Raw genomic sequence first — 19757 nt, 5'->3', positions numbered from 1 at the left:
AAAGGATTCATCCTCTTAATTACTAAAGGCGGTTGGCACTCCCATCTGGTGGGCACCCCAGAAGGTGCCTCGCTCTGATCCAGGCCTGGCTCTCTGAGCAGCATTAGCGGCCTTGCCGGAGACGAGTGTGTGGCTGGCGATTCCATGGAGAGAAAGCCACAGTGATGGGGAGCCAGTCGGCACCGGGGGCTCAGGCAGCATGAGGGCGGCCCCGGGTGAGGCTCGCTATGCTCTCTTGCTTTGCAGAAGAGGAAGCAGGCTCAGGGGAACAGCTTGTCTTGGAGAGTCAGCACCAGGATGTGCCCTTGTGACTCCTGGCCCAGTGCTCCTCCCTGCCCCGCTGCCGCCTGACAGTCGTTTTCATCATCACCTGGGCCGCGAGAACAATATCAGGCACTAATATGTCCTGCTGTCTCATTTCTCAAGCTGCTTTCCCTTAACTGATATTTCATGGCTGTGGTTAATGTGCATTTTTCACCAAGTAATTTTCACAGCCCGAACTTGTAACATCCCAATGACAAACGTCCCCGGTTCCGAAGCCCCGTCAGCTGCAATGTCACCCTTGCCGCCTCCCCACGCCCTCCCCCGACAGCCCATCCGGTTTTATGATCGCTCCTGTCCCAGTTATCGCTACTGAACCTTTAAGAATCCAGACGCATTTCAAGTTTAATTGAATAAAATTCTTTGTATAATGAATTCCGCATGAATGCTACATAAATCAGTGCCTGGAAGGATTTGTGGCTCATCCCTGCTTCAGACAGGAGTATGCTGGGAGTCTCCTGGCGATGCTGGGCCCAGGCTGTCCCATCTTGCTCCTCAGAGCAGTGCTGACTGCCTTGGCCCCTGCTTTTCTGCACTGGTAGTCAGTGTTTGCGCCCATGTAGAGGCAGCCTGGGGGCCCTCAGGAACTTTGGGGATCCCCTTGTGTTTCCCCATTCTACCGATTCAGAATCCTCTGGCGAAGGCTGTGTGCAAGTTCCCTAGAAGATCCTAAAGAATCCCTGGCCGGAGATAATCCCTGCGGCCCCCTCTTCAGGAGATAATCTGATCCACAGCTTCTTTGGGGGTTTGGAGAGGCCCAGCGTTTGGGCCTGGCCTGTAAAATGGCTGCTGGGAGACCTCGGATGCCTGCAAAGTCACAAAGGGCAGTGACAGTCGTCAAATGCACAGCCTGGGCTGGCCTCAGGCAGACTCAGGTTCAAGACCAGCCCTGTCACTTCCGAGCTTCAAGATTCCAGGGATGCCATTCCATTCTTCTCAAACTTGTTTATTTATCTACGAAATGGGGGTGATGATATTTATCAGCCATAGGGGCTGGACCCAGCATCACCAGCATCACCCGTAGAGCCACTGGCATAGTTTAATGAGGCAATAGCTTAAAGGGCTTAACATAACCCCTGACAAATGTTAGCATCATTATTACTGTTATTTTAATGCAAGTTCCAGCTCTGCCACGTATAGCTGAGTCACCACGAGTAACTCCTTTAACCCTCTGAGCCTCAAGCCTCCTCTCCTGCACCTGGAGCAGAGTGAGACCAGCAACCACGGGCTGCAGTGCTTGTTATGGGATCATGTCTTAGACTTTTCAAAGCACTTCAAAGAGCTCAGCCCCAGATGAAGTGCCGTGCGCAGAGCCTCTGACTTGAGTGGACTTGCTGGAGGTAGGGAGACCACCAGCCTCCAGGGGGTTGTCCCAGTCAGCCCAGGAGGACAGGACTCCGGGAACACAGTGCCAAAGCGAAAGGGAGAGGTGACGGCCGCAGACCATGAGCACCAGAAGTGATCTCAGAGATCACTGCCCCCATTTTACAGAGGAGGAAACTGAGGCTGTCATCAGTAAATATCATGGCTACAAACTGAGCACTGAAGGTGTCCAGGCATCTTGCTAAGCACCTTCTGTGCAATACTTCGTTTAATTCTTTCAATAGCCGGTGAAGGTGGTGCTATTAATATACCCCCAATGTACAGTGAAGACACAGGCCAGAGAAGAGAAATGACTTAGTCAAGGTCACATGGCTCTAGGCAGTGGAGGTACATGAGGTGTGTCCAGTTATTCTCCCCATTTCAGAGTTCAGGACATCGAGGCTCAGGGGGGTGAAGTCATTTGCTGAAAATCACACAGTGGCCTGGGACAGTGGTGATGGTGACAAGGATGTCACACTGAACAGCTGGCATTTGCGGAACTCGTGTGTGTGGAGTTTTTAAACTGTGTCACATGGCCCCTTGCCAGCCTCCAGCGTCACTAGCCACAGCAGCCCCATCAGGAGGGAATTCGCATCTTTGTTGCAGACATGGAAACTGAGGCACAGGGGGCGACACCTTGGCCGTTGCCACTCAGCAAGTAAGAGGCAAATTTGGGTTTGAACTTGGATCTGCCAACTCTGGCCTATTCTCACCTCTCCACGGTGATTCGTGCTGCCTGAGGGGTCCCTGAGGAGCCACAGAGCCAGGAGAGGGATCCTGGTCTCCAGATCCCCCCAGTGGGCCAGTGGTTATGAGGACAGTGGTGATGAGGATGTGATTGACAATTGAGGGACACAGGGAGAGGAGAGGGCACCCACCATCCCAGGAGGATCCTGCTGCCCCCTCCACAGAAGGGTGAGAAGCAGGCACCAGAGCAGGAGCAGGGGCGCCCTCAGGGCTGATTGGACCAATGGCAGAAAGCCTGCAGCAAGGACCTGGGCTTCTGGGTGCTTCCCCCCACACCAGCCGCTCCCCAGGCACAGGCTCTTGGGCTGGTCACTGGCCATCTGCAGCTCCCACGGCCCTCCCCGGCGAGCAAGAGCCTTTATTTACGATCACCTTGGAAGGGTCGAGCAGACATATGTTGCTAAGGGTCGTTTGTTCTTGTTTATAAAATTTATGACTTCACCTCGATTACACACTGTCAAAACGGGAAGGATTGGCCCCAAAGTCTCTTGCCGCATGACTGGCTCAGACGTGCGTACATCTGTTAGCTCCATGGGAGCTGTAAAGGGAAATGAGGCTCACGATAACTCAAAAGCGGGCTGGCCGGGCCTGGTGTGGGCGGCAGGCCTGCGGAAACGCATCCAGGCGCCCAGGGCAGGGAGAAGGGTGGTGGCCACCGTGGCATCGGGACCCGTGCGGCCTGGCCAGGACACTCCCAAGGCACCCAGTCTGGGGAGAATCGAGGAGACCATGGTCTCCCTGCCCTCAGGGGTTGGGCAGCTGGAGAGGGTCTCCAGCCACAGCAGGGGAGGCGTTGCCACTCAGCTACTGGGGATAATGGAGACAGGTACGACCTTTCAGGGGGCCAATTTGGCAATGCCTAGCAAAGTCCTAGAAACATGCATCCCTATGGCAGTGTTACGCATGATAGTGAAAAATTGGAAACAAATATCCAACGATGAGGAACTAGATAATTAAATAAGTAAAATATTGAACAATAAAGGACCCTAAGAAATATAAGAAAGTCACTGAAAATGATGGTTCCCGTGTGTTTATTATGCTGGAAAAATGCTCCCTCTCTTTTTAAGTGGGGGAAAAAAAACCCAAGTTAGAAAAAGGTGTTTATAGAATGATCCAAATTCTGTAAAAGAAGGGGTGGGGAACACCGGGCTAGGTGGGTTCTTTCGTGGTGGATGTGGTATGATAGCATACATCTAAACAGGTGTGAACCTGTACCCCTAAGCCATATATGCTGTTGTAGACCAATGTTACCTCAATTAATAAAACTATTTTTTTAATCTTGAAAAAGATAACTTTGTATTATCAAAAAAAAAAAAAAACCAAAAAACAAGCAACAGCAAATGTTGGCGAGGGTGTGGAGAAAAAGGAACTCTCCTGCACTGTTGGTGGGAGTGCAAACTGGTCCAACCACTATGGAGAGCTGTGTGGAGATTTCTGGACCTACTAAACATAGAGCTCCCATATGACCCAGCAATTCCACTCCTAGGTATTAACCCAAAGGACACAGAAACATCAATTCCAAAGAGCACCTGCACCCCTATGTTTATAGCAGCACTGTTTACAATAGCTAAGCTTTGGAAACAACCCAAATGCCCAAAAATAGATGACTGGATCAAGAAGATGTGGTACATATATACCATGGAATATTACTCAGCATTCAAAAAAGATAAACACATGCAATTTGCAGCAACATGGATGGCACTGGAAGGGATCATGCTCAGCGAAATAAGCCAGAAAGAAAAAGAAAAATACCGGATGGTCTCACTCATAGCAGGAATCTAGAAAACTTAAATAAGGGACCAGGAAAATGAATATAAGAAAGTGAAAATCAAAATCAACAAAAAACTATGAACCAGAGACACTCTATGGGGGGTGGGGGGTGGAAAAAGGAGGGATTGGGGTCAAAATAAGGGGGTTGCAATTGTATGGGGAATATAAAAATAAAATTAAAAAAATAAAGTTTGTGTATAACTCTCAAAAAAAAATACTGGCAGTAAAAAAAAAGAACAATGAGGTAAAAAAATTAATTAAAAATTAAAAAACAAAACAAAAATATAAGCATTATGGCCATTAAAAAAAAAGACATTGCTGTGTATGTATAAACCAGAGGGAAAAATGCAGTGTCCATTCCACATGTCAATAATACTTATCTCTAAGTGGTGAGATTACGGGTAGTTTAAACTTTCATTTGGGTCTGGGTTTTCTAATTTTTCTACCATGAATTTGGGCGCGGTTTGACAAAGGCTTTCTTGTGTAGTAAACAAGACAGAAAAAGAGAAAAGATGGACAACTGTTTGCCTGCCTGTAATGGATCATCTCCCCCTTAGGATGTTTGGAGCCCAGAGGGAAGCCCATGGCGGGAGGCGCCCTCCTGTAGCCAAAGGTAGGGGCCACAGGGGCATATGGCTGGCTGGAGTGCAGCCTGAATGTGGATGCCAGGCCTCCATTCCAGGGCAGCAGGAGGGCCAAGACATGATTGAGGCCCCCCTGAGGTGCTACCAGGGTTAATCACTCCAGCTTTTCACAGGGTGATGAGATTGGCATCTGTCTTTCTCCTTTGTTGGTTGTTGCATCTTTAAATGGGTTTGACAGTAGACCAAGAGTTTTCATATTTCTTATCTTACATAGATTTGCACTCTAGGTTATAACCCAGAAGGCACCTGGACAAACTGGAGCCCTAATGGATAGACTGGTGAACCCAGTGTCCAGATTCAGCAGGAGGGAGTTTGGTAATCCATCAGTAATGTCTGCACGGTTGCTGCCCAAGCTGGTGGAACCAACGGTGTGGACTTGACATTTCTGGATTCCTAGACCAAAGCCCTCATAGATGTCAGAAGTGTGGGCTGGGGGGACTTTCAGACGTAGGTCTGGTCTCCAGGTGGCCTGGGAGTGATCAGAATGTCCCTACCAGCCAGTCCTAACAGCAGCTCCCCCAGTCCCAGGGCTCCTGGGAGAGCAAACTGGCAGGAGAGAACTTCTTAGAGCTCTGAGGTGACACACCAGGGTCATAGATCTCTCAGAACCAAACACTTACAAATCTGAGTAATTAATTAGTCAGCCCGGATGAGCTCACCACCATAATTCAGAATCTGTAATTACGTTTTGCATTAAAGCACGCAAAGTTAAGATGCAATCCGGTGAGAAATGGTGTGACACCACCCACCCCGGTCCCCCTCCAGCCCCTGCCACCAGCATCCCCCCTCCTGCCACCAGCAGGTCTTCTAGGGGCTCTGCTTTCAGAAGCCACTTCCCAACGGCCACTTTTCCCCCCTCAGTTCCTTCCAGTGCTGTTTCTACTATGCTGGGTGCTTTGTCCAACTACCCTCGCCAAGCTGGCTGCATTTAGATAAACAAACATGGCTCAGGGGACTTTGGGGTTACAGTTCGCAACATCCTCCTGCCAGATGCTGCCAAGAATGCACCTGTGGGTGAACCAAGTTGGACCGATTGTCTTGCTGCAAGAAGACAGCACCCACGCTGTGGCAATCGGGGGCATTTCAGGAATAAGGTGCGAGAGAGTCCTGGAGGAGTTCCGCTCGTGGGGGAGAAATGAATGCGGTGAAAGCTGTAACTACAGTGGCGGGGCAGGAAGGCATAGTCCTCATCCTCACAGACCTGGAGCTACTCTGCACGTGTTCACCCTCCCCGCCCCGCCCCCGCCCCCGCCAGGGAGCGGCCAAGTACTTGGGAAGTAATCTGTGTGCTCGATGTGTGCCAGGCTCTGTACGCACACGTGGCCTTGCTGGACTTCACGGCAACCCGCCAGAGTAGGCCTGTCACCATGTTTCACAAGCTTGAAGTGGGAAGGTGACTTGCCCCTCGTCATGGTGAGGAAGTGGCCAGGGCCAGATTTCAGTTCTAGTCTGAACCTGAATCCTTATCACTGCCCTGGGGGACCGAACAGGTTTTAGAGCCTTGAAAATGGCAGGGACTCTCAAGGAGATTTGCTGTTTGGGGACCCACCATCCACCTCCTCTTGTCTTGATAGCTGTGGCTCAAGTTCCTTCTGGGGATTTACTCTCCCCCATGGGATACAATCTTCCTGGGGCCCTTTGTCTTCCCAACAGACCAGAAATGACATTGGTTTCCTGCTCAGTGTCTCCCAGAGCAAACTGTAGCCAGAGCCTGGCAGGGCGCTTGGCGCATAGCAGGCACCAGCAAGAGTGAGTGAACGAATAAATCAAGAATGACATCGGTGCCTGTCCCAGGCTACTTTCTCTGAATCTCCCTGAAGTCTCTTGCACATGCTTAGCCAGGTGGGTCTCTGGAAGAACAGTGATTCCTGCTCAGCTTCCTAAGGAGACGCAGCCAGCACCTGCTATCTGGGTCCCTTGAGCTGCTCCAGGTGCTTCTGCCTAAGGCCTGGACCTCAGCACCTGCCAAGAAATTCCTTTTCTGTCTGCATGAGGCAGAGTTGACTTTGTTGCTCACTGGCTGATGGAGGCCAGCCGTTGGCAATTTGGAGGTGAGGAGTTTCCACCCTTCCAGTGGTACCGTCTGAACACCTGCTGGCCAAGCCACCCAGCTTGTTCTCGAGGCCACTGTCACAGCAAACCAAGGTCAAGGAGCTCTGGTCATTGCTGTGGAATGACAGCCAAGTTCACCATTGTTATTAAGATGTTTTTGAGGGGGGCCTCCCTGGTGGCACAAGGGGTTAAGTCTTAGCACTATGAAGCTATCCACAGCCACTGCAGCACGAGTTCAGTCCCCAGCTAGGGAGCTGAACCAATGGCGTAGCAGACCTCTCCTGTCTCACCTGCTGCTCCCCTCAGCAGTGTACTTAGGTCAGTCTGCCTGTTCTGTTCCCTGCTCTGTCTCTGGTGATTCCTCTCACCCCTCCCCCCAGCACCTCTGGCCTGCACCCCAGCTCTTGTATGCATAAATATAAATAAATCTTTAAAAAAAAGATGTTTTGGGGGCTGAGACACTGCCCCCCCAGAATGGGACATGTTCTCCAATGCACAGGAGCCTCTTCCGGAGCGACCCTGGTCTTGTCCACCTGGGTCTGTGCCTCCGATTTTTGACTTTATAGAGGGGCCGCCCCTGGCGCTGAGTTAGGGAAGTGGTGAGGTCTGGAAACTTCTGTAGCCTCCCCCTACCCGGAGGTCTAGGGTGGGGTGTTCATCTAACAGGAGGCCTTTTGCTCACTCACAATCCACCTCCGCCTTTGAGCCCTGTAGCTGGGGGAAGTGCTGCTGTGCAGAGTGTCACCTCTCCTCCTTCTGCGTGAGAGATCGGAGAGCTGGGTCCTCAGAAGGTGCTTGGTAGAGCAGGCTTTATTTTCCAAGTGGGTGTAACTCTGTTTCCGGCTGCCCCTGGAGGCAGATGGGACTATGCAGTAGGCTCCGGATAAGCAAGGAACAGCCCCTGGGGCTTTGCTTAAGCTGGGCTCTTTGTCTAGGATGCTCTCCCAGCCCTCTGATACCCACTCAAGCCAGGTGAGGCTCTGGAGTATGGTAGACTAGGGTCTGCATCTTGGGGCTTACCATGTCCCCCCACCCCCACCCCACGGCTGTGATGTGGGCCTCCCAAGTGAGGCACTGACCCTGGGGGTGGGTGATCATGGTATGTGCTCACATACCTCCTCCTTGGGTTGGTTACGCCTCTCCCTACCCAGCTGAGAGCTCTGTAGAGCAGGGTGCTGGCACCCAGCCTCGCCTGGAGCAAAGTAGGTCCTGTGTGTCTCGTTATTGGATGAGTGGGCGTGAGTCTGAACTCCCTGGCAGTCTGACTTCCTGGGCTGGCTCCTTGTTGGGACACCTGCCAGCTCCATCTGGCACTATCTATGGCTGTGACAAAGTCATCCAGGCTGCAGGGCAGAATCCACACAGCCCCTTGCTGCCCCACACAGTGTGATGCTCTCTTCCCTGGACAGTGTCCCTGGGGGTGACGTGAGCGGGTCTCAGAGTTGCAGGGGCCAGCCCCTGTGGGGGCAGGCTCATGGGGCCTGAAATGTGAGACAGGTGCAGGCAAAATCATGAAGAAGAGACAAAGGGTCACCGGGTACTCCCACCTCTGGCCTCCCATTGCTTACAACTTCAGGATCTCCTGCCTGCAGCTCCCTCTGTCTCTCTGTACCCCATGACTTCTATAGCCCATCTTGGCTGATCACCCTGCCTGGATCCCCCACCACAGGGATGCCCAGCACAGACCCACCCCTGCCCAGTCGTTGCAGCCCAGGCCCCCAGGAGGAATCGAGGATGCCAGACTTCCTGACACAAGAAGGGAAAAAGGGTTCTGCAAGCTCCCCCCAATGTATTAGTAGCCTCAAGGGTGAGACAAACCCACCTAAAAAACTGAAGTCTTATTCATGACATTTTGGCTTTTAATGACAAGTTACTGAAGTGGAAAGTGTCGGGCTGACCTGTGGATTAGCTGGTTGGGACCTAGCCTGAAGACTGAGAGTTTTAGGGAGCAGCTGATAAGCACCCTGATTCATGCATTCCCAGATGACTGTACCCCTTGCTTTAGTCAATAAATACTCTGGAACCTAGTTGCTCGGGGCTCAGACATTGGAGAGACAGCTCCTCCGGGCTGCCAGCGTGAAGCCGGCTTCCCTCCTCTCTGAGTGATGCCTGCTTCCCTGACTGAAGTCTGCCGGGGGACATTACCATTGCAAACACGAAGTCTTTGTAACACAAACTAGTGGGTTTTTAAAAAACACCATTAAAATAAAGACAATTTTAATACACTGAGGACTTGCAAGTGCCTAGGAATAGTTAGGTGGGATTCGTTTGAGAAACACTGGTCTCCCCTGCCTGCCAGCTGCAAAGCCACCGCCTCTCCGTGTCCTGTCCATTTACCATGCTTCTGGAAACATGACAGACAGGGCGGCAGGCCACCTCGAAGCTCGTGACCCTGTCAAGCCAGGACTCCCTGAGCCCTCCAACTTATTTGCCGAAACACCTTAAATTGATGGGCGCACTAGGAGCTGTGGAGAGTCGCTTTCCCAAGCAGCGGCGCAGAGGCTGAGCACCCGGGAGATGCAAACCCAGTCTCTGCAGGCTCGGGTCACACCTGCGGCCCCAGCCACCAGGGCCCTGAAAGGAAGGAATGCGTGGGGGTGCCTGGCTCGGCCCTGGCACTGAGTCAGCCCTCAGCTGTTAGTCTTCTAGCTTCATTTCCTCACCTTCAGCTTTAAGAAAACGGGGTTGCCCAGGGCCGTGTTGCTCGGGCCCTGGCCAAGCTTCCAGGGCAGCTCCTGCTGCTACCACAGGTACAGCAGGGGGGTGAGGAATGGTCCGGAGGGAACTCCGTGACCACTGTGGAACTGATGCGGGACAGGCCGGACACGCCCTCCCCTCCACCGCCCACGGGTAGCCACCGAGGGGAATGGATGTGGCAGAGATTTCTTCAACCGGAAGGATGGGGGCTGAGGTGTTTCTAGGTTTGTGTGGCCCTGGGGCACCACTCTGTGCAAATACCCCGACACACACGCACACACATACTCTGTTACATGGCGATGGAGGCGGCAGATCTGGGGCCCAGGTGGGACCCCCAGTTCTCTCCAGCCTTTGGAACCGAGTCAGCATGAAGTTGCCTCTCTCCACAACTTTGGTAACTAACACTGGTTGAGAGCTTGTGCTTAACAGATTGCAGCTGGTAGGAGATCCTGAGCCAGGGAAGCAACAAATCGAGGCGCTAGAGAGTATGGGTTTTGGGGTAGCAGGAACCCAGTCGCATCCCAGCTCTGCTGCTCTGCTGCTGTGAGGCTGAGCCGCAGGCCCTGCCTCCCTGGGCTGCAGTTTCCTCTTCCACAGCCCGGGGCACAGCGCCCACCATGCAGCCTTGCCCAAGTGCCCCAGCCTGCATCGGGCTCCAGGGCGCTGAGTGACTCACCCTGTTAGAACTGCCGTCTCTTTGGTGTTCCGGGCACTCAATGCACATCTTCTCTGGAGCTGTCTTTGCTCTCAAACTCCTTGCTAGGAGGCATCCACTGACACCAGAACATTCCCTGGCGCTTCCGCTGGGCTTCAGCACTAGGTTTGCGGGGGCTCCTTTGCCTCAGCCCTGCCCACACCCTGTGCTTCCCTGCACCCTCACTTTGGCAGATGAACCTCTCACAACCCGGACAAGCAGCACCTTCCTTTGGTGTTTTCTCAGCATATGGCAGTGGGCTGTTCTGAGCCCTAGAGAGTCAAAGGCTTGGGTCTGGGGTGTGTCAGTTTATAGGCTCTGCTGAGAGCCTGGCGTGAGCATCCACTAGGCGGGCACAGAAGACAAACTGTGGTGATGGCCCCACAGACGCGAGCAGAGCACGCCAGCACTCCCCAGACATGGGTGTGCACACGAGTCACAGGCACAGCCTGATTCGGCAGGGCAGGCTAGGCGCGTGGTACCCCATTCCTGCCAGGCTCCCCTTGCAGACCCTCTCAGCGTGAGCATGGGTTACGACATGCAATGCATTCAGGCAGATGGGGAAAAAAAAAACACCCTGAACTTGGCATCAAAAACTGGCCTGTTTCCAAGTCCCTGAACCATCTATTTTTTTTTTAAAGATTTATTTATTTATTTTATACAAGCACTGGGTGCAGTCAGAAGCGCGGGAGGGTGAGAGGATTCACCAGAGCCAGAGCAGGGAACAGAGCAGGCAGACTGACGAAGTACACTGCTGAGGGGAGCAGCGGGCGGCAGGAGAGCTCTGTGTGCCACGTGGGACCCTTGCCGGCAGCCGGGGATCAAACCGGCACTACAGAAGCTGTGGACAGCTTCGCAGCCCAGCGCTCAACTGCTGTGCCACCGGCGAGGCCCTGAACCTTTTATTTTTAAAGATTTATTTAGTTATGCACACAAGAACTGGGGTGTAGGCCAGAGTTGCAGGGGAGGTGAGAGGATTCACCTGAGAATGGGGAACATAACAGGCGGATCTACTGACTTACAGTGCTGAGGGGAGCAGCGGGAGAGACAGGAGAGGTCTGCTGAGCCATATGGGTCAGCTCTCTGGCTGGCCTGGGATTGAACTTGTGCTGCAGTGGCTGGCGATAGCATGATAGCACTGAGACTAATCCTTGTGCCAGCAGACAGGCCCAGAATATTCTTTCTTCATCAACGCAACAGCCCTAATGATAAGAATACCAATCCTCTTTAAAAAAAAAAAAAAAAAAAAGGAGTACCTAGCCTGACTACTCCACAGGCAGTGTGAGGCAGCGGTGGGAACAGGGTCAGAATTGAGTGCCAGGCCCAGCCTGGCCACTCTGGCCATGGGAGCTTGGCCACCTCTGCAAGCCTCCTCCTTGATGGTAATGGGATAAAGAGTGTATTGGGGTCAAAAGCGAGGGGTCACATCTATTTAGGGAGAGAGGGGCCACAAAGAATGTGTTCTTTTCTTTTTTACCTGGAAAGAGAGTTTCAGATTGGAGACAGGAAGACCTTCAGGGTGGAGGAAGCAGCCAGACCACCGGCAGGAGTGGAGGTGTCAATAACTCCCCTGAGCTTGCACCCAGGCCCAAGCACTGTGCTCAGCCCTCTGCACAAAAAGTCACGTTTAATCCACGCAGGGACCTTGGGCCCCGGAAATGTAATTGGCCCATCTGCCAGGCAGGACAGGAAGGTTCTGAGGGGCTTTCTATTACATGAGTTGTCAGAGCACCAAGGGTAGCACTGGGACCTGGTCAGTGTGACTCTGAAGTCCATCCTCAGCTTCTGCGAGCTTTACTAGCTCTTGAGACCTCTTTCCTGAATCCCTGGTTCAAGCCAGGTGGGTGGCACTAGAGGCCTGGCCTGGGGAGGAGGCAGAACTCCCAGGAGGTTTGACACAGGTTCTCTGCTGAGTGTGGGGCTGGCTTGTCTCATGGAGTAAGGGTGGGCTCTGGGTCCTGCAGGCAGGCTCCTCAGTCAGGGAGAAAGGCCCAGTGTACCCAGATGTTGCTGTCAGATTTGACTTCACGCACTCTGGGATGATGTGGATTTTTCCCCACAGATATCTATCACTTTTACACATTTGTGTGAACAGGTAATCTGGGGCGATGGCTGCCCTCCAGGAAGCGGGTGAGAGGATGAGGCATGGGTGGTGTGTAGGGTGACTTCCATGTTATATGAAGTGTGTCACTTCTTAAAGAGGCTGCGCAAATCTGACAAACTGTCAACCACTGTTTACTCTGGCCAGCGAGCGAGACTTGGAATTCATGATCCTGTCTTCCCACTGTGGGGGCCTATGCCCCAGGCGCCCCCTCTTGAGCTAGCTGGGCATGTGTCGGAGGATAAAGCGCAGAACACAGCCATCATGTGCTGAAATACAAATTTAATAAAGCTTTTGATCACGTTTAAACATAAGTTATCTATGAAACAAACAAACCCACAACTTTTTAGAGCCATCAAGAGCCATCGAGGTGTCGAACACCAGCTATAAAAATACAGATTCAGTGTTTTAGATAGTGCAATAATTCCAGCTATTGAAAAGAATTTAAATGAAATTACAAACTACCCTCTTTGTTACAAAAAAGCCCAAATAAAGTTGATATTGGTGCTGAGAAACTGCTCTCTCCCTCCCATACCGGCTGCTTCTCGGGTAATAAAAATCAAGATGGGACTGGGCTTCTTTGTGTGGGTAGATGGTTATGTGAGGCCCCGGCAAGACTTAGAAACCTGCTCTGTGCACACACGGCGTTCAGGAGAGAGCTTCGAGGAACCGAAGAGGGTAGGGGAGTACAAGGAGTTGGAAGAGAAACCAAAGTAAAAAGGACCAAGCCACCCAAAGGGCATGTGACTCCCCCGGCTTGGTAAGCCGCCATCAGTGCAAAGGCCACCTGCTTGCCGGGCAGGGGGGGACGGGCGGCAAGACTGAAGAGTCTTGAGGTTTTACAGTCTATGGAGTAAAAGTGCTGCCCGGCTGGGACGGGTGCCTCAGGCTAGTGTTTGTTCCTTGCTAGATACCAAGCAGGGCACGCAAGCAGGAAAGGCTGCTGGCCGGTTTGGAATCAGCAGGCTATGGTAACAGCCAGTGCGTTGTGGAAACGGAGTTGCTCTTAAGGACCAACAGGTATTCCTTCAAACTCAGGAAGCCAAGGTGAATGCCTAAGACCAAACAAGCCAGTGGAGGCTCCTTGGCAGCTTGGCCTGCCGAGGTCTCAGAGCATCTGAGAGAGTGGGGAAGAGGGACTGGCGCCATGTGGAATGTGTGGCTTCAAGATGGGCCTGCGAGTCCTCCAGCCTCCCCAGTGGCACCTCTGCTTCCCTGGGGAGCCGGCAGGCCAGGCTGCCTGCCAAGAGGTTTTGTGGAGGGACGGAGGCAGAGACTTCGTCGGGTGCATAGAGGCTTGGCAAGGCCTTACCTGAGTAAAGAGTGTTCAGAAACGGAAGGAGAGCGCCTCTGCGTGGTAACTTCGTGCACTCAGGCCCATGTATGAAAACCACTCTGGACCCCTGGAGTTCTGGGACTTGTTCATGCACAGCTCACTCAGAAAGTCAAAAAAACAAAGACTCACAAAAGACCACTTTTTTTTTCAGAAAGTGAAACTCCTTTGCAATCACGGGCCTGCCTGGGCTTCAGGCCACTGGAAGTAGGAACAAAGGACCAGCGCTGGCAGAATCTGGAGGTTTATTTTCAACACTCCCTCCCGTTAGTGTCACCTGGAGAAGGCTGTGTAGAGCTGTCAGAGCATCCAAAGATCCTGAGGCCACAGGGGAGTCTCATGGCTATAGAGAGGACCTGGCGCCAAGGTCACCTGATTGTGGGTCATGTTCCCAGGGGCGCGCTGCTGCCTGGAGCTGAAGGTTGCAGGTGGCCCTTGGGTCTGCCAGGCAGGTGGGCAGGGTGGGAGCTAGGAGAGCTCGAAGCCGGTGTTCATGCTGATGGCGTAGCGCAGCTTCTCCCGGAGGACGCTCTTCTTGCTGTAGTTGGGCAGCTTGAGCAGGTTGAAGCAGGTGGAGGAGGTGGGCAGGCGGCCGCCCGGCTCCCGCTTGCGGATGGTGAAGAAGCCCCGGAGCACACTGCCCAGGGTGTCCCCGGTGTCCTGCAACACACACGGGCTGGGGAGGCTCCAGGGTGGGGGCCTGGGCAGGTGCCAGTGCAGTGGCTGGGGATGAGGGCTGGGCAGCCCACGGTGCTGAGCTGGGCACGGGGTGCTTCCAGGAAGCTGGTGTAGGAACGTGCACTGCTGCCCAGGGCCAGCCCCTTAAACTGCGGGCAGTGATGCTGACAGGCAAGTGTCCAGAGACACCCAGCTCCTTGGGACCCACGGGGCATCTGTATTAAATGCTTGGAAATGGAGCCTTCTGGTTAACAGCTAATTACCTGTTAACCAGTTTTCAAAGAGCCAAGATACTGTAAAAATATTTTAGGTACCAAAACATTTCTGAAAACAGCCTAACATTTCTTCTTTGACCCCACCCCCCTGGGCACAGCAGCAACGGCCAAGCAGGGTCAAGTACCTGATCATCTGACACTTCGACACAGCGGATGGAGAAAGGAGGCTTGAGGTAGGCAAATCCCAGGAGCGGGGGCCTGGAGCAGCTGGTGACAAACTGCAACACAAAGCAGGGTCGAGGGCAGAGTGGGGCTCTCGCTCCCTCAGAAACATTTTTGCTGTCTAGTCACTGTGTCATTAACTGCTGTTCTGCTAGCAGGATGGGTGATGGTGGGTGCATTTAGCCCAAGAACTGGGATGTATCTCACATCTCTCTTAAGGGAGCTGGACTCCAAAGCAAAATCTCATGAAATCCACAGCAGTGGACACGACAGGTCATTTGTGGGGATCAAGACAGGTGCGGGAGGAGTCCATGTGGCTGAAGAGCTCAGGAGAAACACAGACTTCCAACCTGGGGGCTGGCCCCAAAGGGGACTGTCATGCAGGCAATAGGAACTGGAGCTGCTGCTGACACCGTTCCTACAGAGACCGTGCACCAGAGCGCGGAGAGGAGAGGGTGAGGCAGACCTGGTGCTGCTCGGGAGACAGGGCTGTGCCCACGAGTTGAGGGCCTGGATGAGAAGCAAGTCACCCTTCACACTCACCTTCACTGCACCTGGCCTCCGGCTCCACTTTCCAGCCACACAGGAAAGGAGGCGCAGGCCTGCTCGCCTGAGCACCCCGGCTGTGGGTTTTACAGAGGGATCTGCGAGCATGGCTTCAGGGGACCCTCTCTGAGAAACCTGCTCTCAGCACGCTGACAAAAATCAGGCCTCAGGAGATGGCAAGGCTGGGGGCCAAGCAAGGGGCCCGTGGGCATCAGTCACACTGCCCTCCTGACACCTTTCAGATGGCAGCACCTGTGTTTTTTCCCCAAATGTGCTAACCTATGCCTGGCACCTGTTGCCCCTCAAATCTAAGTGATTTGCATGCATGGGGAAGTCCTCAGAAACCACTGACTTTAATCCGACACATTAAAATGCTCTCCCTTCTCTAGGGGTTTTAGGGACCTGCTATTTACAACACCAAGCTACCGGGTAGGCCTGCCTGAGGGAGGACAGATTGATGATGGAAAATACAAAGTACCTTCAGAAACATGGCTCTCTCGTTGGGCGTGAAGTCGGAGGCCAGAATATCCCAGAGCCAGATAATGACCCTGTGACTTCCATGGAAACCACCGTAGTATACTGTGTGCTTCCTGCAAAGAATCCAGACGAGGGCTCAGCCGCTTATGCTGACATGCACTTCCAGGCAGGGCGTTTCAGAGAAGTGGCTCAGCGAACTCTGGCAAGCCTGGGTGCGTGACCAAGTGCCCTTAAAACTGGCTCATGCCTTAGCCCCATCTCTCTGGAAGTTCCCAGGTAGAGAGTGTGAGAGCTGGCCCTACTGTTCCCACACAGGAGCCAGTAGGAGATGCTACAATATCACCTCATAGAACCTGCGAGAGCCCATCAGTCCTTAGGACCTGCTTCCTCTCCTCAGGTTCTCAGTAGACAAGGGAGTTTTTGTTTCAGAGCAACCGTAGGAGGGAGCAGTACCTTTGGAGACAGGCTCCTGGAACAACCCTCCAAAAGGATCCCAGTGGGGAGCAGCAAGTTCCTAGGGGCCCGAGAGTTTCACCCTCCCCCATCACTTGCCCCCTTACTTTAAATCTTCCAGATCAATCTCAGCATTGTCACCGGAGATGAGACGCTGTAGCTCAGGGGTTGAGCAGCAAGTTCCTAGGGGCCCGAGAGTTTCACCCTCCCCCATCACTTGCCCCCTTACTTTAAATCTTCCAGATCAATCTCAGCATTGTCACCGGAGATGAGACGCTGTAGCTCAGGGGTTGAGAACATTCGGGTCCACTCGGGTTTGATGATGGAACGGAATCCACTAATGAGGGCCGCTGTCTGGTTTTTTATTTGTGTGTGCATTCGAAAATGTGCCATCAGGTGGATGTAGCTAATTCTGTTGCCCACAAGACAAAACAGTGGAAATTAGCAGGACCAGGCAGCTGTTACCAACGGGCTGAAAGATGAGTCCAGTCACAGCTGAGCCGTCCTGCAGCAACACCAACAGTAGCACAGCAGTTCCCCAGAACAGCGTCAACGTGCTCTGGAGCAGCACATGGAGAGCCCACAGCAGGGCGGTGTGAGGGCCACCCCCCACCCGCTTCACTCACATGACCCCTCACTGTGGCAAGACTCACAGTGAAAGGGCCTTTTCAGCACAAACGGTACTTTTCTTGACTTTAATATAATCCTTTTGGACATAAACCAATTAGATATAATCCAGGCTTCCAAAAAGCCTGAAAGCAGAGGAAAACTGTTTCATGCTGAAACTTCAAAAAAGCCTTGTTAATCTGGCTGCGTTGAGGCTGTGAGGAGGTTAGATGGGGTCAGCCTGTGCTGAGGTTCAACTGGGCAGTCAGAGCACTGACAGTGGTTCCAAGCCCAATGGCCTCATCTACAACTAGATAATATAATTCTTTCCAGCAGGCTTGTTGGCATTGCTGATTTCTTGGCAAACCATTTACTCAGAGATGAAAGAATCTGAGGCCAGCCCAGGCACAACTCTCAAAATTTCAAATGAGTACAGTCCAAATAAATCTTTTTACCCCACAGAGCTGAGATCTAGATTACTGACCTTGAAAATAACCCTATTTAAAAAAAAAATTATCCAGCAGTGAATTTGCACATTATTACACCGAAATATAAACTTTCCTGTGATGGCGACTCCTTTCATGTGCTCTGAAGCAGGGTACTAACACTGTTCCACTTCACCAAGGGAGGATCCTGAAACCTTCCCATCCCACACCCAGGAAGTGCAACATCAAGTGTCACCCCTAAGGGGTGGGAAATGTGTTGTCTGCCTTTTGAGATAGTCTGCAGAACGAAACACCTTTGTCCTCATCCTGAGGATTTATGCTCAGAACATGCAAGAATTTGCAAAGTGACTTTCCACCCAGAAGGCTGCAGGGCAGGACGGGAATCACACCTCACCAACTCGCTTCCTCTGGCTGCCATCCATCTAGCAATATCACCCCACTGCCATACCACTGGCCAAAAGGGACCGATCTAGAGGCGGCTGCCTTTATGTGACATGTCACCTATTGATCTGATGATGGTGATGATCACTGCTCTATTTATTAAGCCCCTCCTAGGAGGGAGTCATCCTGGAAGGTCTTTTACACCTGTTAACTCATGTGAGGACTCTGAAAAGAAGATTAATGGGCACATGGTGGGCAGGACAAGTATCCGGTCCTGCTCTCTGATGCCCAGGCAGGCCCGCCTGCCTGGTACTCTGTTCTTCCTCAGCTGTCAAACTAATGCCCTGTGACCAAAGGCAAAGCTGGTCTGTTTCAATCACGCTAAGAACAGGGTCTGTTCTTCTGACTGCTCTGACAGTCTAAATCAAAGCCCCCAGAGCATTCAGACCGCCCACCCGACCCCAGAGGGCCCTGATGCTCGGAACAGTGCACATAACGTGATTCTGATTCAAATGACTCACCAAGTGGGACTGGGCTCTCACTTGTCTGAAAAAAGCGATGCTCAGCTGAGCCTGGCAGCAGATGGATAGACTGATGGGAGGGCTGAGGAGGGCCGACATTAACTTCTCGTGCCCATTTCTACTGTTTTCATTAGGTTGGAACAGGGCGAGGTGGAGACAGGTGCATTGAGGGGTTTTGCTTTTAGAGACCAAAGAGGTTGACATTTAGGATAGGCACCTAGAAGCCAGTTAGCTGGGACAATAGCTGCCAGCTGTAGCATCTCCCGTATCTCAGGTCCTCTGCTGCATCTGAATTCATCACTGCGTCTCCTCAAGAACAGCGTTTTATACAACTGCCACATGCTATCATTCTAAAATGACCTGCCTCTCCAAGGCGTCTTTCCGCCCCCGTGCCCTCTGGGTTCAGGGCTGCGTGCCTGAGCGTCTGAGGATCCAGCTGTCTGCATCCAGAGGCATCATTAAATTCCTAGGAACACTGAGGCCTGGGTGCCTCTGACCTTAGAAGAGCTACTGCAAAAAATAAATTGTCCATTCTTATTTTGCAAATCGAATTTAATAGGATTTCAGCCTATGAACTGTAACCAGTAAATTCCATTATGATATTTATGGCCTCGTTCTACTTCAATCTATCTTAATAAATTCTCAAAGTAAGCCCGGAGAGCCAGAATGAAGTCTTTTCAAGTGGTGACCTTAAAAATCTAATTGCTATACTCACTTATTTTCATTTGTAACAGGAATGGTCTTCCCTCCAGGAATCAGTTCATGGCAAACAAGCTGGGAGAGAAGACAGGAGCAATTACTCCAGAGAATTCTAACAGGGAAATAAAGCTTCCTGAAGATGAAAGGGACCGGCGCCAACGTCCATGATAATAACTGAATTGAGATGGGGAGTATTTGGAAACAACCATTTTCACAAAAAGCCAGGACTTGCTTGAATTATCAACAAGCGACCCTGCAAGGTCAATCTGAAAGATTGCGCCTCATCCCATCCTCATTCAAACGTTTGTACCATGGCTTCGGGCTGTCGTGGGGGAGGCGGGGGGAGGGTGGTTAAGAGGGGGGGACATGTTAGCCTTTAGGAGCACACGAAGTATGATGGCTAAATAAAGTTTAGTACAACCGTGCTCTGGAATGTGTAGCTATTAAAAAATATGATGGAAATGTACACTTCTTGAGAAGATAAAAAAAAAATAAGACATAACAGTATGCACCATGTAGTACCATACCTGCAAAAACAAATTATACTGGGCCCTGTGTGGGGGGGAGTGAGGGGGGGAGGGTGGGCTGGTTCTGGAAGGCCACAGGCCTGACACTAGCATTATAGATGGTTTTCTTCTTTGTTTTCCCCACTGAGGCCCATCCCGGGGCTCCAGGACATCGCCCTTCCCTGGTGATGTGCCACGTGCGGGCCGGCGCAGGCAGTGTGGCTACAAGGGATTCAACAAGGAGCAGGGCCTTGGTAGGGCCTGGAGCCCTACCTACTAGGTGCCC

General features: G+C 52.3%; 1 protein-coding gene across 1 annotated transcript in view; it reads right to left on the bottom strand.

Moving 5' to 3' along the window:
* Positions 1-14123: 14123 nt before the first annotated feature.
* The window catches only part of UBE3B (ubiquitin protein ligase E3B), a gene marked incomplete at its 5' end in the record, with an annotated part of 43758 nt that continues 38124 nt past the window's right edge, over positions 14124-19757 (bottom strand). The window contains 5 exons of the mRNA XM_084253096.1: positions 14124-14381; positions 14800-14892; positions 15861-15972; positions 16542-16724; positions 18982-19040. Of these exons, the coding sequence (XP_084109222.1) occupies positions 14190-14381; positions 14800-14892; positions 15861-15972; positions 16542-16724; positions 18982-19040 (639 nt within the window). The 3' untranslated portion in view covers positions 14124-14189. The remainder of the gene's footprint in view (positions 14382-14799; positions 14893-15860; positions 15973-16541; positions 16725-18981; positions 19041-19757) is intronic.

Source organism: Talpa europaea, assembly GCF_964194135.1.
Source record: "Talpa europaea genome assembly, chromosome: 14".
Lineage (NCBI taxonomy): Eukaryota > Metazoa > Chordata > Mammalia > Eulipotyphla > Talpidae > Talpa > Talpa europaea.
The sequence above is the reverse complement of the archived record's forward strand: the minus strand, read 5'-3'. Positions and strand labels throughout refer to the sequence as shown.